This window comes from Equus asinus, chromosome 18 (genome assembly GCF_041296235.1).
Source record: "Equus asinus isolate D_3611 breed Donkey chromosome 18, EquAss-T2T_v2, whole genome shotgun sequence".
Classification (NCBI taxonomy): Eukaryota; Metazoa; Chordata; class Mammalia; order Perissodactyla; family Equidae; genus Equus; species Equus asinus.
In genome coordinates this window covers 38,648,777-38,676,288 of record NC_091807.1, presented here as the reverse complement: position 1 = coordinate 38,676,288, position 27,512 = coordinate 38,648,777, and the positions used below count along the sequence as shown (strand labels likewise).

At 55.3% G+C, this 27,512-nt stretch overlaps 1 protein-coding gene across 4 annotated transcripts in view; it reads right to left on the bottom strand.

Moving 5' to 3' along the window:
• Positions 1-822: 822 nt before the first annotated feature.
• Positions 823-27,512, bottom strand: part of PDE9A (phosphodiesterase 9A) — an 89,980-nt gene continuing 63,290 nt past the window's right edge. For 2 of the 4 annotated variants that reach the window (XM_070488940.1, XM_070488941.1), the window contains 13 exons: positions 26,317-26,401; positions 19,959-20,040; positions 18,316-18,390; positions 13,954-14,040; positions 13,026-13,130; positions 12,729-12,811; positions 11,335-11,491; positions 7,425-7,538; positions 5,486-5,590; positions 4,587-4,715; positions 3,057-3,152; positions 2,093-2,168; positions 823-1,274 (listed from right to left, as the gene is read on the bottom strand). In XM_070488940.1, coding sequence (XP_070345041.1) covers positions 1,264-1,274; positions 2,093-2,168; positions 3,057-3,152; positions 4,587-4,715; positions 5,486-5,590; positions 7,425-7,538; positions 11,335-11,491; positions 12,729-12,811; positions 13,026-13,130; positions 13,954-14,040; positions 18,316-18,390; positions 19,959-20,040; positions 26,317-26,401 — 1,205 coding nt within the window. In that variant the 3' untranslated portion in view covers positions 823-1,263. Of the gene's footprint in view, positions 1,278-2,092; positions 2,169-3,056; positions 3,153-4,586; positions 4,716-5,485; positions 5,591-7,424; positions 7,539-11,334; positions 11,492-12,728; positions 12,812-13,025; positions 13,131-13,953; positions 14,041-18,315; positions 18,391-19,958; positions 20,041-26,316; positions 26,402-27,512 lie in introns of all 4 variants that reach the window. The other 2 variants (XM_044750902.2, XM_014839248.3) reach the window with 2 other exon arrangements.

The window sequence follows — 27,512 nt, the reverse complement described above, 5'->3', positions numbered from 1 at the left end:
CTCCCCGAGGGGAGAGCAGGGAACAGCCCTCTGAGCAGGAGGCCCAGCGGGCCCAGGAGCATCAGCATCCGAACACCTGCTAGGGCTGGGCTGCGTCTTAGCCGAAGCTGCCACGTGCACTGGCTTCCGCAGGATTAAAATGAGAAACAGTAACAGAAACAAGAGGAGATGTGGAGCCCAAGGCCCCGTCCATGATGAGGTGGACTCAAGAAGAGATGGAAGAGTACACAGCCCAAAAATGAATTATGCAAAGATGGGAAGTGATATTCTGGAATTCACCGCAAGGGAACAGATGCTCCCAGGAACCTGAGTGACACAGATGAAACGTCCACGCGCTCGGAGTCTGAGACGGCCCTAAAGGGCAGTCCTGAGCGGGGCTCTCCAGAGGTTATGTTGTCCCTGCGGGGGCAGACGTGGAGACTGCAGCCCCGGGAAGCACTCTGGGGTCTAAGCCCGTGCAGGGGGTCCCAGCGGGAGCTCAGGTGGGTGCCTCTCCAAGCTCTACCGCAAACAAGCAGGGGTCAGCCTCCCTTCGTGGACGCAGTGCCACCCAGGATGTCCCCAGTGCCTGTCCCTAACACAAAGGCAGGAAGAAAAGGACAGCTTCCTCCCCTGAGACGGACACCCCCACATGTGCTGAGTAAACGCGTCTCCTTTCTTTATCTGCTGGTTTAAACGTTAAATTCCCACCTCCCTGTGATGGGCACCAGCCTGGTGGTACGTTTACACCAGCGTGGACTTCTCTCTTCTGACCGCGCTGCCTTGGGCCCCACACGTCTCCGTGCACTGGCACCAATGTCACCGATGTCCCCCTCGCTGCTCAGAAACACAGGACACACCTGTGCTCCTGGCACAGGTCTGACATTTAATGCTGAATTTACACGGAGGTACGCATCGCAGCAGCCCGGGCAGTCACTCTAAGAGACATGTGTGGACGCGCACAGGGTCCTTCGTCTCCGCGTGGGAGCGGGGCGGGGGGAGTGTTCCCGTGGTTTATCAGAAGCAGCCCCGGGATACACAACTCAACCAAAGAAAAAGTACAGTACCCATTTCTGTAGAAGAATATATTATTTAAAAGACAGTTTAAAAATAAAAATTCTGTACAGTATCGTGAATCCCTTTTTGTATCAGTGGACAAAACGGTTCTTAGAAAACGTGGCCTCGTGACGTCAGGCACTCAGAAGCCGCTTGTCCCTGCCCGGAGGACTCCTGCGCGGCATGGCCGGCCCGTCCAGAGCAACAGCCGCAACGGTCCTGCTTTCTTCAGGCACGGTCTGCTTGGGAAAGGAAAAGCATGGCTGGTTTGTTTCTGTTGGGACTGAAAATGTGCAGGCAATATCACAAACCTCACAGGATCACATGCAGACAGCGTTTAAAAAGTGAGGCCACTGGAATTATGGTTGAAGGCGTTTAGGCAAAATAGAACAGTTTTCTTCCAAGCCATTCAAAAAATCAGGGGCCAGCGTTCACTGAGCACATTTGCACCAGCACTCTGCTCCCCTAATTGCTGAAATAATAACAGTAATGGTCTAAGTACTTCCAGTTTAGAGATGAGGGCTCTGAGGCTCAGAGAGGTTGAGACACGGGCGCACGGTGCTCAGCTTGTAATTACAAAGCTCCGACTCAGAGCAGGGTTTGTCAGATGCCGGAGCCCGTCACCGCTCCTCTTAAAAACCAAACCCAGTTTCTTGTGCCCTGCGCCCTGCTGCTTTATAAACCGAGAATCTCCGAATGACCCTCAGACACATGTGTGGTGGATTCTCAGTATGGGCTGGCTGGCCTTCTACAAGAAGTGGCTACAGCCACAACTGCAGGGGAAAAGGCTTGAAGACTTCATTTTTGAAAAGCTTTTAAATTTAAAAAGTGCTTTTCTTTATAAGTGGCGCAAGGCTAATTATTGATCTTTTTCTATTAACTAAAGCACGTCCCCCTTCTTTCAGAGTCTAATTCTAATTATTACGTGCAAGGAATAAGTTTCACTTATTTAACACTCTTCAGCCATTGGGATTTCCTTCCTTCCCCAGATTTCCACTGGGTCCCCATTTACTGGGAACCACGGCATGCAGCGAGAGGTTGATTCAGAACAGCCTACCTTCACTCTTTGTCGCATCTCTGCTTTTCTCTCTCGACTTCTCGGTGCCCCCAGATGTCAGGCTCCCCGTCTTCTTCTGTAACCGGGACAGAGTACAGAGAAGGCAAGAATCAGGCTCCTGGAGACGGGGAGTGCGTGACTGTCTGCTTCCGAGCTTCCTGATGGCCAAATCGGCTCAAATGTGCCGTGGAGACTGACATCACAGCCTTGGTGTGCCCGAACACACCCGGCGTGAGCTCTGCAGACACCGCTCCGTGCCTGGACAACCTTCCCCGCTATTGGATGCCTCGCCCCGCACGGCCACTGTCTGGCACTTGGACAACGAGCTCCCACTGGCTGCAGCCACAACGGGGTCCTGACTTGACCAGGCCAGCTCACGGGGCTGTGAAAAGCTCCCACACCAGCTCTGCGCCTGTGAGCGTGACCCTTGCCTGACAACAGTCCCAATCCCAATGGCAACCTAAAGCCAGAGCCGGTGGCCCTGACTCCGCAGGGGGGCTGAGCTGCCACATGGGTGAGCTCCGTGGCCTTGGGCTAGGACTGGGAGGTGGCTCTTTCGGTGCCGGGGGGAGTGTTTCTTCCCACCGCCCTCCCCACTGAACAAGGTCGGCCCCAGGGCCAGGAGGAGGTGAGGGACCCACACGGGCCAGGGCGCTGCTCCGAAGGGACCTGGGGTGCTGGGAGGCTGCTGACACGCTTGATCACACGTGGGGCGTGCACAATCACTGGGTACCATGCAGCTCCCTCAAAGGAGCACAGAGCATCGGCGCCCTTGGTCCCAAGCATTTTCCGTTTCCCTGAGCGTACAGACTCCCTATCTCCATTGGGCCTGTCTCTCCGGTGGGATGGAGATGCGCTCCCGTCCAGAGAGGCCACCTGCAGGGGCGCTGGCTCAGCCTGTTCACGACCAGGACAGTTGGGCGGTGCGTGCGGAAGACCATGTTTCCCCAAGAGCACGTGTTACCTCTTCCATGGCGTCGTCTATTTGCTTCAGCTCCTCGTAGCGATCCCTGGACTCCCAAAGGGGCTGCAGCATGAGTTCCTCGACCACGGGGAAGAGCTGGGAGAGACACAAGGGGATTCATCCAAACGGTCCCTCATTCTTAAGGCGACAGAAAACGTTTGCACAAAACAGGCGTCAGGTCCTCTGTGTCTCCGTGGATGGCATGGGAAATCCGCCCCCATCCCAGGGGCACTCCCGGAGCCTCGTGGGTGGCGGGCTGCAGCGGAATCGAGGCGACCCAGGTTCTGGAGCCCCTCCCGCCACGGTGGCCAGCCCCGCCTCCTCCGTTTCCAGGGTCCCTGTTTCCTCTCTGATGCTTTCCAGAGGGACCTGGCAGAAGGTGCTCCCTTCCCTCTGCCTCCCGTGGCCCCTGACTGTCCATGCTGCGGTTGCCCCTCTCCAAACGCCAGCCCCACCCTCCGTCTCCACCCGCACCCACACCCCAGGCTGGCCGAGCGGCTCCGCCCTCCGGCCTGCGGCTCTCAGCCCACCGTGTCCGCCTGCTGGACAGTCATGTCTTTGAGACTCAGCTCAGAGGGCGCTGCCTCCCCTGGGGGCCCTCCCCAGCCCCAGGGAGGCGTGACCCCGGCCACTGAACCCTGTGCACACAGCTCTCCCCGCGTAAGGCTTTCGACGCTCGCTCAGTCACATTCCTGCTCCTGCTGCGGGGCGGGGCTGGGCCATCCTTGCATCGCTGCACCCCTGGTGGCCGGGCACCCGCTGGCCCGAGGTGAAGGCTCCCCAGTTGGTAGAAGGGCTGCTACGTACAGGAAGGCGAGTTCCCAGGGAAGTAAGAGTGCTTTAGGGTTTGAAGAAGGACGTGCTGATGTAGCTCTAGAAGGTTGGCAGGATGGCACGGGGCAGAGGCTGGGGACCCCCAGGGGACGGAAGGATGCACTCAGAGGTTGAGGGTGGAAGGAAGGCAAGGACTAGCAGGTATGGGCTGTCTTGCAAGACAGGAGTGCCAGGGGGAACAGGGACATGGGCAATGAGGCGGGGCAGCGGGGAGCCATGGAAGGTTTAGGAGAGAGGCGCAGACAGTCTCCTTCCTGAAGATGGGCGTGTGCTGAGTGGAGGTGGGGGCACGTTAGGAGGTTCTTCTGAAGGCGAAGATGAGAGGAGCTGCCCAGGCTCCTGGCTGGGGCCCTGGGGGGCAAGGCATGGGGGTATCTCCGAGAGACACTGTGGTGAGGGGCCCTGAGAGCCGGCAGGCTGGCCAAGGGGCTGACAAAGGGGAAGCCGAGCGGCCCTGGGGCTCTGCTGCTGGGTCACTGCCTGGCGGGGGCAGGAGGCCAGGTCATTTTGGACGCGCTTGTGTTAAGGTGGAGGGGGCGCTTCAGGACGGGCATTGGGCAGGAGCCACAGCACATAGCGTGCGTGTGTGTGTGTGCACGAGTGTGTGTGATGCATGTGTGTGCGTGTGCATACATGGGCGTGCACATATGTGTATTTCTCTGTCCGGTCATCCACTGTCTGGTCACGGTCACTCACCTTGGTCACCGTTTCAAACATCGGGATCAGGACAAACTTGATGAACCCAATTTGGGCGGTGGCCTTGGTCACTTTGTCCCGGTCCATGAAAGGGGCCACGGGGAGGCCTTCCGACTTCTCGCGGTCACTCTGTGGAGGATGCAGGAGGCAGAATGTCAGAGAAAGCAGGGCCCGGAGGATCTGGAGAGCACTGCAGATCGCTGTTCTCAGAGGAAGAGGAGAACGAGCCAGCGACCCCCCCGCCCCGGCTCTGCAGGACCTACATCAGTAACGAGGAGAGATGACAACACCGTAAGTGCCAACTAGCGCGTTTGCTGGGCCCACAGGGCCTGCTGCCAGGACCGAGTGGGTGACAGGCAGAGGCTGGTCAGCACATCACAGGGCCACTCAGCAGCAGAAGCAGCTTACAGACACAACCCCCCACACCTCCCCGTGTTCTCCCGGGCTTCATCAAGCTGTTGCACTCAGTGGCTTACTGTCCTTTCCAGCATTTTCCATCTTAGGCTGGCTTGGCTTTCTGTCTCAGAGCTTCCCCACGGCCACAAGGTAGGCTGACCTGCGTGGCCCCCCTGCCCCCGGGGCTCCCCCCGGCTCTGCAGCTCTTCCTGCTGGACGTCCAGGCGGCCTGTCTGACACGTCCGCCCCTCAGAGCAGCTCAATTAGTGGCAGTGGGTGGCAGTTTTGCACCATTAGCTTTTCCGGGTTGCCACTGTCTTTCACATCTCAAATCACAACCTATTTCATTTTTGATGCACGCCTGCTGTGCAGGTTTCCTGGAGGCGGGCAAAACCGTCTGCTGCCTGATGGGCGAGGCCACCTTGGCACGTCGGTCAACCATGAGCCCTGATAAAGGGGCTGAAAGGAGGGCAAGAGGCAGGACGGCAGGGCGACACTCTCACCTGCATAAAATATTCCTCCAGCAAGCATTCCGCCCAGGGTTCCGCGACTTCCATCGGACGCACCTCGTTAGAGATGTCACAGCATTTGATCAAAACCATCTTCAGCTGGAAGAAGAGGTTAGCAATTAGGCCACGGGACACAGAACACGTGCCGCTGCTGCTGCTGGGGTCAGGCTGGCTGTCACAGGCAGGAGGAGCCGAGGGCGGTGATGCTGGCCGGCCGGGGTGGGGGTGAGTGGAGGGGGATGACGGATGGAGCTGGGCTGCCTCCCTCCAAGGGCGTGACCTTTCATGCCGAAGTGGGTGCCTCGCATTCTGCATTTAGACCCCTCAGCCTCACCCGGGGAGAACAGGGGCACCACTGCACCCCCAAAGGATCAGAATGTTTTTTGGAGGGGCCTGAACAGTAGAAAAGCTCTCTGAACACACTGACACTTTGTAACGCAAACTATACATTGTAAAGTCTGAAAACGTCCTCTTGATTGTTGAGGATACACAAAAAAGTAGAGAGACGCATCGTGAGGAGGCAGAGGCTCGAAGGGAATGAAGACCCCTGAGGTGGAGGGCGCGAGGACCCCCGAGCGACAAAGTGGCACGTTTAGAATATAGGGTGAAGGGGACCCTCACATAAGAGCTTAGGGCGCACCCCATGCCCCTGAACCCCAGGGCGGGAGGGAGTGGGAGCCACAGCCCTGGCTGCTGACCCCATGGGCGGCCATTGGGCAGAACTCCAATTCCGCCTGCCCCCTCCAGCCTGGAGTCAGCAAATACACAACTGTTGAAGGTGGCTCTGGTTTCGGCCTTGCTCCAGGCCGGCGTCTGCCCTGCGTTGGCCGGGCTCTCTGCCTGCCTGTGTGCTCCCTGCTGCATGCAGGCCCCACTCAGGCCACCGTCCTGCAGAAGCCTCCTCTCCCACTGTCCACGCCTGAGTATGTCCCTCCAGGTCCTGCTCCGGCCCCTCCCGCCAGGCTTCCTGGCCACCTGACCCCAGATGTGGCCCCACGGCAGGGCGCTCGCTCACACACACCTGCATTCGGCCTCCCGTGGGACCTTGGCTGAGGCCCTTTCCTCCACTTTGACCCAGACTGTGCTCTCCTGGCCCTTACCCTCTGCCTCTCCCAGCCCCCGACCGTCAGCTGGTCGGGTGGATGGGACATGGGGAGCTGGCACCCTTTTGCCCCTGGCTTGCTCAGCTGCAGTGAGTGAGTAAAGGCCTGATGGTTCCTTTCCGCCTGGCCCATTGTCTGGCCTCCTGCCCCGTCTCCCCATCTCAGCTGGCCTTTCCTCACATTTCAGGGGGAAAAAAGAGACATCCAGGGCCCAGCCCCATGACACAGCAGTCAAGTTCGTGTACTCTGCTTGGTGGCTCAGGGGTTCGCCAGTTTGGATCCTGGGCGTGGACCTACGTACTGCTTATGAAGCCATGCTGTGGCAGGTGTCCCACATACAAAATGGAGGAAGATGGGCATGGATGTTAGCTCAGGGTCAATCTTCCTCAGCAAAAAAAAAAAAAAAAAAAAAAAAAGAGGAGGATTCGTAGCTCAGAGCTAATTTTCCTCAAAAAAAAAGGCATCCAATGGGGTTACCATCTACTCATGCCTCTTCCATCTCTAGACAGAAGCTGGTATTCAGTGTCTGGTGGGCCACACCTTCCTGGGAAAGCCAACTTGATTCTCAGGAAACCAGAGCAAGAAGAATGGTCTTCGCCACTTATCACCTCCAAACCAGAACGAGATGGAGGGATGGGAAACGATGCCCCTAAGCAGGAGAGGGGCCCTCTGGGGGGCTCCCCCGGGTAGGAGGTGTGACTTTGAAAACCAGCTTGAGTGACACCTCCCTCCAGGGCAAGGGTAAGAATTCTGGTATCTCGGCTTCCAGGCTGAGTTGGAGGGCGGGACTCATGCACCAGCCCCCCAGAGAGGTCACCGAGCCTCCTTACAAGAGTCATGTGTTCCTCGTTGCTGTAGTCAAAATTCTCCATTTTTTCTTTGAAAGAATCCATGATTTCTGCGTGCCTTGCCATGTCGGTGGCCAAGATCAATGTGATCATTCCCTGAAAAGTGAGAGGGCAAAGCGTTAGCGCCGTGCACAACCTTACAATCCCTCCGCGGGTGCCCATCCCGGACGAGCCCTCGCACACGCTGTCATTCGGTCCTCACGCCAGCTCTGCGTGCGTCTCTAAGGATCACTGTCCTGACCTTTAAGATAAGGACGCTGAGCCCTCAGGAGGCCAAGGGACTCGCCCAGGCTGCAGTGGGTGAGCGGAAGGCTGGGGGTTCAGCCCAGGCGGCCCCTCGCACGCTGGGTCCTGCCAGGACGATGGCAGGCTTAGCCTGTGTGTCCCTGTGGGGTCTAGCGGGTTTTAGCCAAGGACAAAGGCTTCCCCTCGACTCAGTAATCTACACACATGGTTTGTTCCTTCCAGATCTTGTTGTTGGAGGTCAAAAACAGATTTTCCAAGGGTAATTTTTTCCTCTTATCTTTCTGCATGTGATTATACATGCTTATATTGCTTGCGAATGAGCAGAGTCAGATTATATTGAATAGCCTTCTTCTATTCACAAATGTGAAAACGAGGATGCAATAAGTTTTTTAGTATAAATATTTTATTACCTTGTTAACCAAATATTGGTTTAGGAGAAGTAACATAATTCGAAGCCATGATGATCTATCAGTCCACTCATCCACCCATCAATTTATCCATCTACTCATCCACCCACCTGTCCACTCATCCATCCACCCATCCACCATCCATCCATCCACTCATCCATCCATCCACCATCCATCCATCCATATCCATCCATCCACTCATCCATCCATCCACCCACCATCCATCCATCCATCCACCATCCATCCATCCAACCATCTACTCATCCATCCATTCATCCATCCACCATCCATCCATCCATCTATGTATCCATCCATCCATCCATCTATGTATCCATCCATCCATCCATCTATGTATCCATCCATCCATCCATCTATGTATCCATCCATCCATCGATCTATGTATCCATCCATCCATCCATCTATGTATCCAACCATCCATCCATCTATGTATCCATCCATCCATCCATCTATGTATCCATCCATCCACTATCCATCCACTATCCATCCATCCATCCATCTATGTATCCATCCATCCACTATCCATCCATCCATCCATATCCATCCACCCATCCATCATCCATCCATCCATCCAACCATCTACTCATCCATCCACCCACCATCCACCCATCCATCCATCCACCCACCATCCATCCATCCATCCAACCATCCATATCCATCCATCCATCCACCCGTCCATCCATCCCACAAACATTTACAGAATATACCTCTGTGCTGGGTATGGTGTTCTACTTTTCCGAGAAAATAAAGACATAGCCTCAAACACAGGACTCAGATCAGTCAATACAGATCACCTCAAATGTATTTTGGGGGAGGGAAAACATCCCTAGCATTTTGAATTGTGCAATTTCTCTGTAAAGATTTAATTGTGTTAGTAGTGAAGGATCTATTCTCATGAGGAGTTGTCCCTCCAAACATTGAATGACAAAATATAATTAAAAATTGGGACAATTGCTTTTGTTGGCAGTTGTCCAATAAGGCAGGAAAACCCTGTGTGTCCCCAGGGTGGATGGCGTGAGGAAGACCCCTCCACGGGCAGCCGCTCTACCAGGCAGCGGCCCTTCTCCCCAGTGGGGTCTCCGCCAGGGCCGCAGGCATGTAGGGGCGTTCAGCCGCTGTGGTTCTCTGGGTGGTACTCCAGGAGGAGCTCGTCCCTGGGCAGCCACGGGGCAGGGGCAAATGCAGCCCCTCCCTTCACGATCTGTCTCTTTGCTGCCGTCAGAGAAAGAGTCACTGTGGTTTATAACCCATGGCACACGCTTGCTGGCTGGTTCTGTACACACGGGAGAGAGGCCAGAGAGCCTTCAGATAAAGGGGGCTCATTGTACCCAGAAAGGTGATTCAGTAAGGACTGTAATTAAGCGCTGTGTTTAGCTCCGAACTTCCTGGAAGTGTGGACGGGGAGACAATGGCTTCCAAGGCTGTCGTTCTCTGATAAAGTGAAGCTTATCAGTTCTCCAGGAGGGGGCGAGGGCTTTCCCAGCACTGGAGTCCTGAGTCTTTATCAGGTGCGTCCTGAAGCAAGGCCACTGAGACATGGAATGGATGAGGTTTCCTCCATGCAATGGCAGGACGTGGCTCTCAGACCCGACGATGGCTCCCGCCATTGGTGTCCCGAGGCTGCCGCACATGGTGCCACATGCCGGGGGACGGAGAACAGCAGGAAGGCATTCGCTCAAGTTCTGAAGACCAGGAGTCTGAAGTCACAGCACTGCAGGGCCGGGCTGCCTCCAAAGGTGCCAGGGGACATCCATCCCTTGCCTTTCCCAGCTTCTGGAGGCCCCGGGTGCTCCTTGGCTGTGTCCACATCACTCCGTCTCTGCCTCCATCACCACATGGCCCATCCGTGTCTGTGTCTCCTCCTCTGTCTCTTAAGGGACACCTGTCGTTGGATTTAGGGCGTGCCTGGGCAATGGAGGCTAAGCTTATCTAGAGATCCTAACTTAATCGCACCTGCAAAGACTCCGTTTCCTGATAAACAAATGGCAAGCAAGAGGATATGCTGGAGTATAGGAGGAAGCCATTTGGTGTAAACCTAATTCGGCCTGACTTTGTTTTTCCAAAAGGACCTGACATGGCCATTGAGCATGGGTTGTGTATCTGCTTTAAGCATTTGCTGTGTCCCAAAGACAAGGAAAAATGGCCTCAAGATAAAGGTGCAACTTCCCCCACATTGGCGTCTCCTTCAGGATAAGCATCTCTCCCTAGGCTAGGAATTGATTGCCATGCTTACCTGTGACCACCGACCTGCTGACCGCCAATCTGTTGTGCCAACAAAGCAATCTCGTGACTATTGTCAAAGGGACATTCCTGTCATGTGATGGATGCTCTTTGTTCCAAGTCGGTGTATAACCGCTCTGTGCACCCCACTTCTTTGATGCCCTTCCTTCCAGGCCTGCGGCTAGTCCTCAGATCTGGCTCCTAATAAACTCACCCCAATTTTGATTGATAGATTGCTCATGGATTATTTGCTCGACATTCTGAATAAGGGCACATTCACAGGTTCTGGGGGTCAGGAGGCGAACACAACTATTTTTTGGCAGGACGGGGGCTACCACTCGACCCCCTGCACTCCTCGAGATCTTCCCTCCCTGACTGTCAGAGGGTGGAGCACAGGGCTGTGTGGGCAGGACTCCTGCGTGGAGGGGCATTATTCTGGGAGAGTTGGGGCATTATTCTGGGAGGGTTGTAAGTGTTTGCCTCAGGACAAATGGCCACTGTCTCCCTCCTTCCAAGATGCCCCGAGCAGAAAGGTCTCTTATCTGAAGTGGGCAGTGGGCTGACCGGGTCACAGATTGCAGGGGACCACAGCGGGGGGTTAGGGGACAGTGGTTAGGGCTTTGCTGGGTTGGACCTGTGTCTGTCCAGGGCCTCACTGTGCTGCCCTGGACAACTTGCCTGACCTCTGGAAGCCTCGCTCTCCTGGGCTGGGAGATGAGAAGGGACTTATCTCAAAGGGTTGAGTTAAACAGCGGATGTGAAGGGCTGGTCAGTGGAATCCCAGGCATGCACCAAGGGCGGGCACCTCTTCTTGGGGCACCATTGGGCCTCGGAGGGGTGCGAAGGAGGGCCGGTTCCCCAGGATCCCCAGTGGAGAATGCTGTGACCGGGAGCTTCTGGGAGCCTCAGCCACTGGAGACAGGGGTCTGCTCTGTGGTCATGCTCACTGTCTCCCTGCAGATGTCCCCACCCTGCAGTCGGAGCGCCCTCACCCCGCACACCTGTCTGATCTGCTTGAACCCGTCCGGCTGCACGTTGGAGAAGATGTTGCACGCGGGCTGGGCCAGGATCTGGAAGGCCACGGCACAGTGGTGGTTCTCCAGGGGCGAGATGTCATTGTAGCGCACGGCCAACTCTGTGCGGGCGTTGATCTGGTAGCTGGAATGGGAGGAGAGAGCAGAGGCGGCCTCAGGCCCAAACTCAGGGGCACCTGCCAATCAGGGCAACACCACCAAGGTTTGTAGGTGAGCGGTGACCGCAGCAGCTGGAGGCAAGCATGCCGGGCTGGGGGAGCCAACGGCGCTTGCCCGTGCCAGGAGCTCACTTCTCCAGGCTCTCCTGACTCCCTGCTGCCCCTTTAATAGAGACTCCCAAGGTCTTACAGTCCTACGAGATAGACCCCACCGATAAACCTCAACTTCCCCCAGCACAGTGCCCTGAAGGCACTCAGCTCTTCTGTTAAGGCACCTTGCAAAAATTTTCAGTATGTGCAAAAGGCAGACAATTGGGAGAAGAATCAGGATGTATTTTCACGTCAGAAGCTGTGATTAGGGCCCCTCTGCTGACCCGCATGTTGCCCACCATCATGAGGGTGAAATGGAATGAACGCCCCTGGTGACAGCCTGCTCTGAAGAGCATGGACTTCCACACCGTGGAAGCCATTCCGGTCCTGACAAATGACGGCAAGGTTCTCGGGCATATTTGATGCCACCACGCATACAATAAAATTCGATGTACAAATATACAAATTCAATAGAAAGAACCGATGCGTCACTATAAACGCAAACCAATGCCACAAGGCCAGGACGCCAGGACTTCAGCCGTTATGTGGTGTGGAACTCTGTGCCTTCACCCCCAGTCCCCAGAGGCGGGAGTGGCCAATGTTCCAGCAAAGCGTGGCCCGGCCTCCTGGCCCCCACGGCCTGCCGCGGTCCCCTCCCAGCCTCCTGCTCACCTGCACCCCTTCTGTCGCTCAGTTCTAGCCCTTCCCTCTGCCTTGCTCCTGCTGGTAACAAGTTAGGGAGGCTGCCCGTGGGTGGAGTGAGATCCAGAGAACGGGGTCGGGGGTTGCCTGCCACCCCCATCCACGGGCGGGCGTCACTGCCTGCCTCGGGGGCAGGGATGTTCTGGTTCTGCCCGGGCTCAGCTCCTGCAGACACAGAGCCTGAAGCCAGGCCCCAGAAGGGTGTGGCAGCCCCTCAGGGTGTGCTAACCTTGCAGGGTCCTGCCCCAGGGAGGCCCAAGGCCCTGGACAAAGCCCCAAAGCGGGAGCTGTGTCCCACCGAGGTGGAGCTGGGGCCCAGGAGGCCTTCGCTAGCAGCTCCAGCTTGGAACTGGCCTGAGTGTGGAGGGGAACCAGAGAGCCCTTTAAAAGGAAAGCAAATCGTGTACGTACGTGTTGTTGTACCCCGGATGGTCCAAGTCGTGGCAGATGGCTGCTGTCATTAGGATCAAGATATCCATTTGGGAAAACTTCTCCTGGATTAGAGAGAGGGTGGGATGGGGTGAGGAGGGGGCCGGGATGGTGATGTGGGCAGGATGAAGCCCCTCCAGCAGCTGGCCTGGGAGCAAGGACCGCCCACTCTCTGGGGCCAGGTGAGGGGGGCTGGGCGCACCTGCTCATTGACGGGGGTGGGGGCCGCATCCCTGAGCGGAGGTGCTGCAACCCCGAAGGAGCCCCCCCAGGACCCACCTGGAGACTGCAGAGCCAGATCATGCTGTACATCATCTGGGCCACGCAGAAGCAATGCCGGAAGTTGTGGAAGGGGTTGTTCCTGTAGTTGTCGTGCACGCAGAGCTGCGGGAGATGAGAGGTTCCCCACTGCCGCCCTCCTCTCCAGCCACCCCGTAGCCCACTGGCTTCTAGCTGTTTCCATGCTCCAGCCCTAATCCTCATCTGCACCAGAGGCCAACGGCGTCCCTTACTGAGGGTAGGGATGAGATGGCGCAGGGGGGAGTGAGGACATCCCACGGGCCACACGGAGGGCAGGTGTGGGGACAGACATCCCCTGGGCTTTTCCCATGACCTCATGGACTGGGGTGTCCCCAGGGGAGCCACACGGGATGTGAGGCTGGGGGATGGCTGGGGGTTACGTGACAAGCTCTGGGTCCCCAGTCACCATCACACCTTGAACAGGCTCTTACTGTTTGGTTCTGAGCAATATTTTATTTAAAGAGAAAAGATCTGCTGCTAAATAGTCACACACACACACACCCCCTCCCCACATGCCTACACATAATCATACACACTCACAAGTGCACATACACAAACGCACACTCACTCTCTCACACTCACATATAACACGCATAAACACAGGCCCACACATTCACACTCACACACATGTGCACACGCTCGCTCACACACATTGTTGCTCTAGAACGCGCTGCTTCGCTTGTCCCTCCCTGGTTCTTACTGCGAGAAGCTCACCAGAGCAGGAGCTTAGGGGCAAAGCGTGTTTGCTGGAAGGACCGACAGGAGCTTGGCCGAATGTCCTTGCATTGCCTCATGGGGATGCCGCCTCCAACTGGAGGAAGCCCAGCGCCATCAGGGAGGCGCCACGGTCCATTGCTGTGTAACTCCAGGAAACTTGTCCAGGAGGGAGGGAGCGGCTGCTACTTACCAGCCACCTCCTGAGCGTGACGGGGTTGATGCTGAAATCTCTGACTAGGCCGAGGTCATGGTACATGTGCTCCAAGCAGCTCAGCATCTGCAGACGCAGAAGCAGAAGGGTGGTCAGCATGAGGGGTCAGCCTGGCCCTCCGTAGTCCTGGGGGTTCCCACAGGGCAAGCCGGGCGGCTTCTCCAGGCTCCAAGCTTGTTCCCAGAGGTGAGCCCCTGCCTCCTGGGGAGCCCGAGAGTGAAGCCTGTCAACTGGGGGCTTCAGGATCGCCCAGAAGGGATGAGGGGGTTTGAAACAGCAGCCGGTGTTCAGAATTCCATACGAGAAGGGACAGTGGCCGGATGAGAGGGGGCATCCTCTTCCCAGGTGACCACAGCAGAAATGACTGTTCATTTCTACACATGGGAAACAATCTCAGTGGAGGGACAGCACAGTCCGAGGCTCCAGGACACAGTTACGCCTGACGCAGACCCGGGCACGGGGCCTTCACAGACAGGAAGGCCCTGAACTTGCCTGAGCCTGCAGGATGAAGGAGCGCGATGGCGTACATCCCGAATACGCTTCCTCATGCCCCTCCGGGGCCCGCTGGGACCACACACACTTTTTAATGTGTTAATTGTGGTGTCTGAAGGTTTGCTCCCACCCTTTAATTTACTGAGCCGTCTTCTACAGAAATCCCCACTCAAGTCGAAACAGATTTTGTTTTCAGTCCCAAAGAGGATTTATGGTCATTGTTGCTATCTATTGAAATACACCTCAGAACTGTGGAGCCAGCAAAGCTGGGGAAGAAAGATTCAATGACTTTCAAAGAGGGAGTTTGACAGAGTGGGCTTTGCTTTCTGGATGGAGGGACATTTTAGACATTCCCTGGGGGCTCGGAGCATGACACCAGCCAGCGCTTCTCTGCCTGGGGCCGCACACTGGGGCCCTGCCTCTGTCATCCTCACATCTGCCAGCTGCCTGGTGCCTGCACAGGCACGGCTGTCCCCGCTGGGGCCCCGCACTGTGTGACCTTCTCTAACCAGAAGGGCATGTTATAGAGGGAACCGTGCTCCCCAGATCAGTGTGCTGAAGCCCCGACACCCATGTGACCGTGTTTGGAGAAAGGGCCTTTGAGGAGGTAAGTAAGGTTAAGTGAGCTGACTAGGGTGGGCCCCAATCCCAGACGGCCTCCAGAAAGGGGAGAAAACACGTTTCCCTTGTGTAAGCCCCCAGTCTGTGCCTCCGTTACAGCAGCCCCAGGACACTAACACAGGGCCCGCCACTGAAAATCCATCTTAGCTTGTTACATAATATCCGAGAACAGCAAGCTCTGCGAGTTGGGTGAACTTCTGCAGTCCTGTAACTAAAGCGTGCTCAGACAGCTGTGAAAGGAACACCTTCGGGAGCAGACACTTCTGTGGCATCGTGAGAATCCATTTTGAAAACTGGAAACGACCCTGCGTGCAGGCTCCATGTGGGCGTTGGGATGTCACAGGTGGAATGTCCTGGAAGCTAACACACACTCATCTTCCTTGAAGGGATAGTACAGACATACACTGGATCACGTGCAGGGTGCCAGGGTTTCAAAACGACGGCCCTTACAGACTGGTGGGAGTCCAGGGCCCGAGTGGGAGGACAGGAGGGCTGACATCCAGGCTGCTAGCCAGCTGCTGCCCGCATCACCCCGGCTTTGCCAGCAGCCAGGGGCCTCACTTTCCGGGGCTGCTGGTCCCCTCACCATCCCCATGCTGGTCCTCAGGACCAGAGGGCTGCAGCTCCAACATCCCTTACTCCCCGCCCCACCAGCCCCTGTGCCGATCAAGGCAACTCTGACGACGAGCTCAAATGTTTGCTGTGAAATCGAAGTCAAGAGGCAAAGACGATTGGCAGACAAAACCATCTGGTGCCACTTATGTGGCATACGTGGGGCTCTGGAGCAAGAGCAATGTGTCTGTGCATCTGTGCCCCGCTGGCAGCCCCGGAGGCTGGATGACGGTGAGCGGAGAGGACTCGTGATGACGTGGGAGGCCCCGTAGCCTTGAGCCTGGTGCTCGGTGGAGGCAGCCACGCTGGCTTTTGCGCAGCCCTGGGAAAGCTCTGGCAGGGCAGAGAGCGAGAAACAAAAGCAGCGTGAAGTCACTTCCTCCATCTGCTCAGTGATGGGGAGGATGTGGGGCCGGGCCCCTGGGTGATGCTGGATATAGCATCACCCCTGCTTGAACGGACGGGGGTGCACCACCACCACTGGGGGCCCTGATGTTCTTGGGGCACAAGCCACTTGGTAGGCAGCCAGATGCAGTTTTGGGGGGCTGGGTGGGCTGCTGAAGTTTTCAAGTGTGTCCCTTTGGTTGCTTATCCTTGTTGCCCACAGTCCAAAATGCATGGCATCCTCAGACATGTCCGAGGCCAGGGCCCCTGTCTCTGAGCATCTCTGGTTTGCCCCTGCAGGCAGCTTGATACTTTTTGGAAGCACCAGAACCCCTCACCAGTTGCCCCGGGTGCTGGTGAGATGTGCTGCAGATGCTCTGGCCGGCAGATACCCACACAGAGGCCAAGGCCACCTGCAGGGAGCTGCCTCGCTCCTTTCACCCTGGTCCCAGCACCCCTGGTGCTGTTGGCAGCTGTACACATGCCCTGTGTGTCAGAGGATGGAGAGGCGGCCTTCCCATCGTGGATGTGTACAGGCAGCATTCCCTCTCTGGCCACAAGTAGCCCTGTGCTCAGAGGAGGCAGGAATGGCAGCGAGCATCTGTTTCCACCAAGGGGCTTTGCCATCAGGGGCTCTGGGCTTTGCTCTTACTCCCTATGGGCTGAAGTCAAAACGACTTTGGGGAGCATGAATTTTCTAGATGTGCTCCAGGAGCCGTGCTTGTCCAGCTGCTGGAAGCAGGAATCCACGCTTTCTAAGCCACGCTGTTGTGTCTACTGCCCGTGGACAGGCCAGCCCATGGCCCGTGCTGAGTGGGTGCCGTTGAGACCAGAGGTCCCAGTGCTTCTCTGGGAAGGTCTCCTGGCCATGCCGTCTCCCACACTCCCGGTCCGTTTCTGATTATGCACTGACCTAGCAGGTGAGGGCCGCACACTTCAAACGCCTCCTCCTCCTTAAATTTCCACGCTCCTCGTCCTGCATGCCACTTGCTGGCTGGATGTGCTGGAGCGCACATGGCATCTGGTCCCATCTGCTACAGAACAACCCCTCAGACACAGGCCGGCACGCGGCTCTTCTCAGAGTGAACTGGGGTGCAGTGGAGGCGGGATCTGCGCTATCCTGGCCGGTGTTGCTGAGGCTTTTCTTATGCTGGGAGCCACGCGAATGACAGTGGTTCACTTAGGAGATGCCAGCGTCCTAGGCTCTGGCGACCGTGACGGTGAATGCTCAGGGCACAGGGTCCCCACCTCCCGGGATCTGCAGAGATGTCTCTGCGGCTGATCTTGTCAAAGCACGAGCTGGCCCGGGGCAGCCTTTCTGCATTTCTGTGTTACTGAAAAGTTGCAGAGTCTGCAGATTTTGGGGGCCTGATGCCCACAAGGAGGGACTTTTTGTTTCCTTCAGGTTCAGACAGAGAGGGGAGAATTGATATTACTGGGTAACCAGACTAACAAGAAAAAGTCTCCATTTTTGTGTTTTCAAAGCAAAAGGGAAATTTCAAAGCAATATCTTGCTGCCAAAAGTGACTCAGTCCCCCCAGTCCTGCACTTCCACTTATCCGGCCGCCGCGTGGCCGCCTGTGCCGACGACCCGCTCCCAGCAGAACTAAGCAGTTAAGCCCCTTTCTTGAAATATTCCTCCACGGCGTGGGGTCCACATCTGTGCTTTGCTCCTCTGGAGGCACAACAGCGGGAGCCGAGGGCGTTTGCAGGATTGGCAGATGGCCCTGGGGACTCGCGACGGTGCCCCGTGGAGGGTGCTCCCTGGAGGGCTGGCGCCCCTGCACCTTACCGCCTGCTCCTCCGCTCTGACACCCCTTCCCGACTTCTGTCTCCAGGGCCTTCCTGAGCCTACCAAGGGTCAGTGTGAATTAAAACCTGGAGAATCAAGTTAAAAAAGAACAGAGAGGGTCCAGCCCCACGGCCGAGTGGGTAAGTTTGCACACTCTGCTTTGGCGGCCCAGGGTTTCGCCACTTGGGATCCTGGGCGCGGACATGGTACTGCTCATCAGGCCACGCTGAGGCAGCATCCCACACGGCACAGCTAGAAGGACCTACAACTAGAATATACAACTATGTACTAGGGGGTTTTGGGGGAAAAAAAAAGGACAGGGAAATCTCCCTCTTGAAATACAAAGAACAGAGAGGAGAAAGCCGAAGAGGAGGAGGCATGGGGGTACTCCAGGTCAGGTCCCCATGATGCTGGGGTCTGAGGGGAGGTCCCTCACTCACCTCATTGGGCTCCCAAAGCCAGACGTCAAAGGTGGGCTTCCGGAGCGCTTCTACCGTCTCTGGAGAGAGCAGGTACTGGAGAGGACAGGAGCTCAGTGTTAACCGGGGACCTGCGGCCTCTGTGCTGAGACAAAGGCTGGTGACCTCAGGGGGACGATGAAGGTTTTCTTTCCTTTCTCCTTGTTCCTCTTTGAAGGACACCTGTGTCCAGACTCAAAGGCCACATTCTACAGGAATTCTGGAAAGGGCAAAGCTATAGGGAGAGAAATCCCAACAGTGGTCGCCAGAGGTGGTGAGGTTGGCCACGGGCCAGGCATGGACCACACAGGGGCACGAGGGGACGTTTTGGGGCGATGGAAATGTTCCACGCCTTGATTGCGGTGGAGGTTACACGACCACATAAAATTCCCAGTACTCTGCACCCACGGCAGATGAACTTCGCTGCACGTAAATGACATCTCCATAATCCCGACTTAAAAAAATACGATAAAGTGAAGTCGAGGGAAAAAAAAATGGACTTGGTAGAGATTCAGATACTGGCTGAGAAGCTATTTTGAGTTTCCTTTTCTCTGGGAAACTGTCACTGGTTTAGCTGTGGGCTCAACCAGCACAGCCTGCAGAGAGGGGCTGGCTCCCCGGGAGACCAGTGCAGGTTAAACTGTCGTCGGAAGCAGAAGGCTGGCTTAGACACAGGACAGTCAGTGTTTCGGGATTAGACAGTCTTCTCGCAGGTCTTTCGTTTGTTTTTTTAAAAGGAACTGCTATGGAGGACCGACATCTTTTATTTCAGACCTAGGCTGGGCCTCGTGCCTCCCTGGAGCAGGAGGAGAGATCTGGGCCACATTTTCCTCGGGCAAAAGGCAGAGATAGTGTCCATCTGGAAACCTCGAATGACACTTAGCGTGTCGTTTGGAACCGAGGGAGGGAACCTCGACATGGTGGCTCCAGGAGGGTCCTCGCCACTTCGGGGACCGCGGGCAGAGGAGGACATCCCTGTGGATGGCCCGGGCCTCTGGTCTGCAGCACACGCGCCTGAGCGAGTGGGAGCCCGAATCTTAGAGCAAAAATATGTTTCAAACCGGCTGGGCCAGGATTTCACTCACTCCCCGGATGGGCGACCACCATTAAGATACCCTTCTTTTGTGGCTGTTTGAAGAACCTGTCTCAATTCCCAGAGCACTTCCACTTTAATGAGGGCCCGGGGGCTCTATGGAACGGAAAGATCTTTGTGACAAAAAGGCAAAACTTCTCATAATAACCACATATTGTTCAGGGACAGCAGATCCAACGAAATGGCTTTTAAATAATTTAGTTAAAAACGAAAGTTCTTTAAATAATGTTTGAGTATAAAAACCATTCACACAAGCCAGCGATGGGGGCCGGGCACTCACCAGTGAGGAGCTCTTATCTCCTGGCACAGGGAGCTAGGGTCTGGGACCACTTTGCTAAACAAATGTCAAAGAGAAAAAATATTCTGCTTAAGAATAAGGTTCCCCAGCCCCGGACTGCGGTGGGAACTGCTTTGGCAAAGGTGCAGACAGCAGGGCCTGGCCAGGAGGCCAGGGTGGCTCAGGGTCGGGGGCCCGTGCCCTGGGGCTGTGGGCACAGGGCTACTGTTGCTCAGACGCAGCGTTCTATCTTACCTTGGGATAAGTGGGGACATCGCGTCGAGGTGTCAACTTCTTGCTGTTGTCCAAAAAGCTATACTTACAGGGACAGCTGGTCCTACAGAGAAATGGAAAAGATCAGCTCTGGCATTGCAGCTTCGGTCCTATGTCCCCCTGGGCAGCTGACTGTGGGGACCTCCACAGAGCAAAAACAAACAAAAAGACCTAAAACCAAACCAAACCCAACCGTACAACTCCCCTTTGATCTCATCTGTTACAGGAGAATAAGTCATAAAGCCTGTAACATCTCATTGTGAAACCCCAGGGACACGGCCTGGACCTCCCGAGATAATATTGGGCTCTTGGAAAACACGCCATCTTCATTTTAGACAAGCTTCTAAAAATCGTTTTTTAATAATGCAAGCAAAACACTTTTATTCTAAAAAATTTGAATAACATGAAAGTAGATAAAGTAAAAAAAAAAAAAAATCTAAATCCCCAGTTCACCCACTTCTTTCTTTTAAATCCCACAGCCTGGAAACACCCTCTGTTAACAATTTGGGGTATCTTTCTGAAATTTTCCTAGGTATAGACACACATGCACAGCCTCTTGTGCTTCTAAACAAAGACGGAATCGAACTAAACTTATTCTTTCGTAACTTTTTTTTTTCATTTAACCTATCACAAACTCATCGTGTGTCGCTTCAGAGCTCAACTTCATGAAAAAGCACATTGTCCTCTGGTCCTTCAGGTGTGGCTGCACCACAGGCTACCAATCCAGTCCCCAAGATGGACTTTCAGGATGTGTCCAATTTTCCCCATTAAATATATGTTGAAGGACGAATTTGCAATCTGACTCTGTTTTTCTTCATTACTCCATATCAAGTTATCCCACATAAGAACAGAACAGAAGGAGCCAGGCGTGTTTCGGAGGGAAAGCCACCTGCTGATATCAAGGGAGAGTGTGTTGGCCTTTGGGGCTGGACGTGGGGGCCTCCCCAGGAGATCTGGCTGTCCTTGGCCTCCTCCCCACCTGGGACCTTAACTTTCTTGGACGTGAACATGCTCTCCATCCTCCGACTGATCGGGGAGCAAGATGGGGGATCCACACCCCCTTGGTTGAGATTCCCAGGCTGGTGGGCAGGGGACCAGCACATCCAGGTGAACAGTGGAAGCTCCTGCGATTTGCAAATGACGTTCATCCTCTGGGAGAGCAAGTTAATACAGTATAGTAAGAGCCACCAAGAAATTCACATCCTTTAAGCCAGGAAGTCAACTCTGGGGAATTTATTTTAAGAAAAGAATTAGATGCAAGCAAACAGCTCCATGCACAAAGGTATTCATCGCAGTGTTATCTGTTGTTACAAAAACACAAAACCAAACCACATACCACCTTAATCTTTCCAAATGGGAAATAATGTAAACCATTACGGTACATCAACAAGATGGACCATTATGTGATCTTTATTTATGAGTTATTATGTGAAGTGAGGGAATTTTAGGTGAAAAGGGAAGAGAAATGTTGCATACAGTATGTACTGAAAGGAAACGCATTTTTTTCTATGAGGAAAAAAGACACATTTGGTGGGTGAAAAATGAGTGCTGGACTGTGGGCTTCTGGAAAAAAGTATGAGCTATTTATGTCGGCTAAAATTGACCTATTTATTGTTCACGATGTTGTAAGTGAAAACAGATTACAACACAGTATTTCTTAGTTGTTTTTCAAAACAAGATATCTACGCGTACAAAAACATCTGGGAAGCTCGGCATCCAGCTTTCAATTGGGGACATTGTGGCTGCTGTCATCACTGGTGATTCACCCTCTCGTCAGTATGGTCTGGAGGTTTTACAAGAAGGCTATGCTACTTGCAAACTCAGAATAACAAATCTACGCCCTTTTTGAAAAAGGAGTCTCCAGTATTATTTTCTTTGCTTGCAAAAATCATCAGAGTTGCTTATGACAGCTTAATGTGCACAGGGGGATGTTAACACAGATTTAGCAGGAGGATAACAAAATGAACCAATGAGAGGGACCAACCAAATGATTTCCATGGGCCCCGTGTCAACGAGAAATCCCACTGACACACTTCTGAGCAGTGACACGCTTGGTCTGTGCACTTAAGGAAATAGATAGTATCATCATGATTTCTTTTCTGCTTTTAACCTCTTTTGTATAAACAGCTACACAGGTGCCACCCAGGTAAGTCCTGCTCATTTCCCAGGAGGGCTGTGGAAGCCTTCACCAAGCAAGATGAAATCTGTTGGAATCCAGCTGCTTCCTCGAAAATCCCAGTGTTGAGAGCGTCTGCTGGATGCCTGGTGACTCCTGCCGGAGCCTCCCCACCTTGCCAGGCGGCCTCTGCCTGCTCCCTCTGCGACCCGTTGCCACGGGAACCAGCATCCTCCAGTGGATAGAGCAGCTGGCTGGTGCCTTTTCTTTTCATTCTGTTTGGGGCTTATTTTTCCTTTCGTTTTCCAGGCTCCCAGCCTCCCCTCCCCTGGGGCTCAGTCCAGCGGTCAAGGCCATTTGTTCCGGATGAAAGTGGACATTACAGACCCCCAGAGCCATCAGATGCTTCTGGATGCTCCTGCAGCCCTCCCCTGCTCTGGGGAAACCAGCAAGCTCCACTCTGTGCTGGCTCGGTGCTGGGGGCCCTCAGCGAGGCCTGGCACCGCCCTAAGTGTGAGCAGGCAATTGGGCATCTTTCCTCTTGTGGGGGTGCAGCCTGATCTGGGGGTGTTTGTGAGCTTGCACACGCCCTGCCTGCCACCCGCTACTCCCAGAGAAGAAAGGGCAGTTCTGGTCCACGCAGAGCCCTGGCTCCGAGGCCCTGCTGGGGTGCACTGTGTGGGCGAAAGTGGGTCAGCACTTCAGGCTCATCAGCCATCTGTGTGGGTGCAGGGCTGGGCTCAACCCGGCCTGGTGCCTTTGTCTCTTCTGCTTTCCCAAACAGGCAAGATCTCCAACCGGCTGGGTTGACATAGCCAGAAAGAGCTGCTCTGTGGTGCAATTTCTCCCCGGCAGTCCCGGCGAAGTCCCATTTTAACAGGCCGGGTCTCGGGGACGCTAAATCGTCACATGGCACCCTCACATGATCAAAATGGAACCTACCGTCAGCAGAGACAGAAGGGGTTGCCAAACGGCTCACAGTTCTCTATCGGAATTTGTTTCCCCATAAAGAAAAGCGAAGCACTGTTCGTGTGGGGCACAGAGGCTGCTGGGCTCCCGGACCAGGGTCCGAGGGGAGCTGTGCTGCTGTGGATCAGACCTGAGCCCAGTGCTGGGTTTCTCTTTTCCACCTGCGTCAGCAACGTTCGAGCTTTTTACCCCGTTCCATTTCTGATTGAAGAGTCCCCTTTACCCGTCTCTCACCTACGTGGGATGCTGTGAAAACCGTCTGCTGAGAATATCTCCTCTAGAGGCGGACAGGGCGCTGGGGCGTCTTCTCTAGATTACGGCGCTGTGAGCTCTAAAAATGGACTTCTTGGGGGAGTGATGAAGAGGCCTCATTCCTCGGGTGGGCCCAAGCGCCCACCAGGCCTCCGCTCAGCCCACCCTCCCTGGGGGCGGCTGCAGGTGACGCCTGGTCTCCTGGCTCGCAGTGGGCTTCCTCCCACGGGCTCTGAAGTTGGGTGTATCTTCCCCACGTGGTGTGTCACGGGTTGCATTGTGCCCCCAAAGTCATACGTTGAATTCCTAACCCCCCACCCTCACCCCAGTAGCTGTGAATGTGACCTAATTTGAAATAGGGTCATTGCAGACGTGACTAGTTAAGATGAGGTCAGATTGGAATAGAGTCGGCCCTAAATCCAACAATGACTGGGGTCCTTTTAAAACGGGGACATTTGGACAAAGAGACACCAGGAGAAGACCAAGTGAAGACAGAGGCAGGGATGGAGTGAGGCCTCTACAAGCCAAGGAATCTCAAGAATTGCTGGCCACCCCCAGAGGCTGGAGATAGACCCCCCTCAAGCCTCCGGGGCAGCTTAGCCCTCCTGGCACCTTGATCTTGGACTTCTGGCCTCGGGAACTGTGAGAGAGTAAATTTGTGTTGTTTGAAGCCCCTAGTCTGTGGGGCTTTGTCACAGCAGCCACAGGAAGCTACCACGGCGTGGATAAAATTGTTTTTTCCCTGCAACCTGAACCGCAGGGCCAGCGCATGCAAAGAGCACACCAGGAGCGGCACTCCCTCCCCGGGGCCCATGCTGCTTCTGCAGAAGGGGAGGAGGGTGGAGGAGCCGAGGGGGCTGGGAGCCGGCAGGCATAGGGCCAGTGAGGCCGGGGGCTCAGGACTCAGCCTGGCTGCTCCAGGCGGGAGGCAGGGTTTAGTCATTTGAGGAGGGATGAGAGGCTGCATTCTAAAAACGCCCCCCACAAGTGCTCTGTGGGTCCTGTGGATGAGCACAGGTGTGTGGGGGTGATGCCCACAGAGGTGGCACCAATCCAGCCCAAGACACACACCCTCTGGGTGGAGGGGTTCTCCAGCTCATTGCACAGACGGGGGACTGAAGCCAAGAAGGCTCGGGGAAACTTCAGTTTCAGGCTTTAATCCTCTTCTCCCAGTGCTGCCAGATGAGGCTGGTAATGCCGGCAGCGTTGGACCCACAGTCCCCTTCCGAGGCATCCTGCCCCAACCTGGCCCTGGGCAGAGGGCAGCTGTGCCAGGTGATTCCTGGAGCACATGGCCCTGATGGGCACCATGGGTGGACACCTCCCTCTCAGCGCAGCAGACGTGGCACTCAGCCATGGGCAGCCAGTGTGAGGCCGGTCGGAGAGGAGCCTGGCTAGTTGGCACTTCTCACTTGGGTGTTAGGACTGGCCACAGGATGGAGGTCCAGTGTGTGGCAGCTAGGGCACAGGGGGTGGCCAGTGGGCTGAGCTGAGCCACGCATGACCAGGGGCACTGTGAGTCTGAGCATCCTTCAGCCGCCGAGCCAGTTCCCAGCTCCGGGGGCTCAGCTGCGTGACTGCCCCGTGCAACTCCAGGGCTCTTATGGATCACAGGGCGGACTCATGCCAAGTTGCCTAAAGAGCCTCCACCATCCACTATGGGGAAGGCAAAGATGAATTACTCGCTCAGTTTTCTGTGGCCACTAACTCCTTTGCCCCAACTTCCCACAAATCAAATGAGATGAAACATCCCGACATCCTAATTAGCTGCCTAGTAAGTGTGACATCAATACAGCATGGTCTGCGTAAGACACACGTCAACGTGACTCTGAGCCTGTCAGGCCACTCCCTGAGCCCGCTCTGAGGCCGGCCAGCCTCAATGGACTCGGATGGGACAGAGCTGTGAACATCAGCTTTCCCTCCGCCTCCTGGCCCCTGAAGACCCTTCCAGGAAGCCACACTCCCCCACTAAGAAGGCTGCCCTCAATTTTTTAAAATCAGGGAATGCTCTTCACTCTGGTAGGTGACTCTGCATAAAACGACATGCTGCATTTGCACAGGGCTGTCTCTAGGTTCATCAGTCCCCATAAAATCCTGCTGAGGACAGCTGTGACCTCGGCAGTCCGCAGCAGTGTGCGCCCGCGGGGTTGGGGGATGGGCCACATTATAACCATGGGGTCTCCTGGATGGGTCACCAGGGGAGTGAAGAGAACCCAGGAGAGCAGACAGGAGTGAGCTGGTGCTTGTAAGTAGAGTGCTTGGAACAGCCCGCATACAGTGAGTGCTCAACGCGTGTGCTATCCATCATCATCTTTGCTCTCATTGTGCATCTCTGCCCTCAACCTGAACATTTACTGTGACCACGGTTTTGGCAGAGGGTCCTGTTAACAAAGAAAACTGTTTTCAAGGAGACGTGATGAAGCCTGGGGCACCGTCTTCAAGAATTTCGGCACCCTGGGCCACCTCATGCTGGCTCCCCAGGGGCACATGCAGAGGGACCCTGGTTCCACAGGACAAGTGATTTCTGTGTCCAGAACAGCTGGATACCTCAGGGCATTGCTCCCCTGACCTGTGTCCTGTGCTGTGGGAAAGTCCAATGGGAGTGGGGCCTCTGGGGCACGAGGACACTCGTCCCCTGCAAGCCAACCGCCTTTTTCTTTCTATTGTTCTCTTTCTTTAAAAATTGATGTCAACATCTTTCACGCTGGGTAAGTTAATCCCACACTTTGATCTGCAGGAGAATCATCTGCCTTTTTCAAGAAGTCATGCTCCCAGCCTCCATCTGCCATAAACCCTCTTTCATGACACGAAAGCTGTGTAATTCAAAAGCAAGTCCCCAGTGAAGCAGGGCTGCCTCCAGACCGCGCTCAGCCCGGCCAGCGCTGGATCAGACAGCTCCAGCCTCGCTTTAGGGAGGACAAAGCGCACGCCCCTGCCCCGGCTGTCCACGTGGAGCTCTCCCCGAGCCCGCCTGCCCTTGGGCTCCCCCAGCGCGGACCTTACCTGTTGCTTCTGGCTGCCAGCTCCTCCCTCATCTTTTTAATGTCACTCTTGCATTTCTCGATCTCCACCACTTTTAGTCCTTCCACTGGCAACACAGAGAAACAAAAGGGTTACCAGGGACACACGCGCAGGATCTTGCAAGGCTGGTAACGGGGGGCCAGCCCACAGCTCCCCGTGTCCCAAGGAGGCAAGCTGGTTCCGGGCGGTGGTTCCCACTCCCGCCCAGGCTGCCGATAGTCAGGTCTCGCCTCTCACTCGGCTCAGCCACAGCGGACTCTAACATCACAGGCCTGTTCCACAGCATTCGTCCACGCGGTTTCTGTAGGACGGACGCCCCTCCTGCCCCCCGCTCCCTGAACCTCGACTCTTCTTGCTTCCTTTCTCCATACCCCTCAGCACCAGCTGAGCACACGAGACAAAGAAGTCTTTTATCTCAAAAAGGAAAGAAAGGGGGAGATTTGTGGCCCCAGAGCGTTAAAATGCAATGAAGGGGCAGCGGGCAGCCTTCCTAGCAAGGAGGAAAGTTTCATGGAGATGAAAGCTTTTCGTTTCAAGGTCCTTGCTGGAGCCGTTAACAGGAGAAAGTGTTGACTTAGAACCGATGAGAACTAAACAGGCCGAGTGAAGGATGAGCAGGGCCCAGGCTTGATCCCCTTCTGGGAGGCCATGCAGAGGTGTGCCTTACAAGTCAGGACACCAGCTTTCATCAAAGAATCAACTGGAGCTTCTGCCTCCAAGCGAGTGTTCACCTTCAGGACGCTCCCTCTGGCAGGCGGCACAGCCAGCCCGGAAACGCCGCCACGGGGCGTGCGGCTTCGGAAGGCTTTTAGCTGAGTGTCAGTTCACAAGACATAAGGAAGATTAGCTTCGTTACTCGGTGATCACACCCGGAATTTTAGGCAGAAAGATACCACCCACGGTGTCACTCTATTCCCCTTATCATCAAGCGTGGCTCTGCATATGCTAAAAATAAAACGCGGGTGACTTCTAAAACAGAAGCAAAGCAACTCCGCGTCTTTGCTGGTTCCAACACTTCCCCCACCCCTGCAGGAGCCGCTGCAGCTCTGGAGCGTGTGCCGGGGACATGCTGCGAGGGCAGTGCCCCAGCAGCCCGGCTGGAACCAGAACCTCCCTGGGCAGGTTTTCTAAACACTTCCAGGGTCAGGGGCCAAGCAGGGGCAAGGCTACATGAAAAC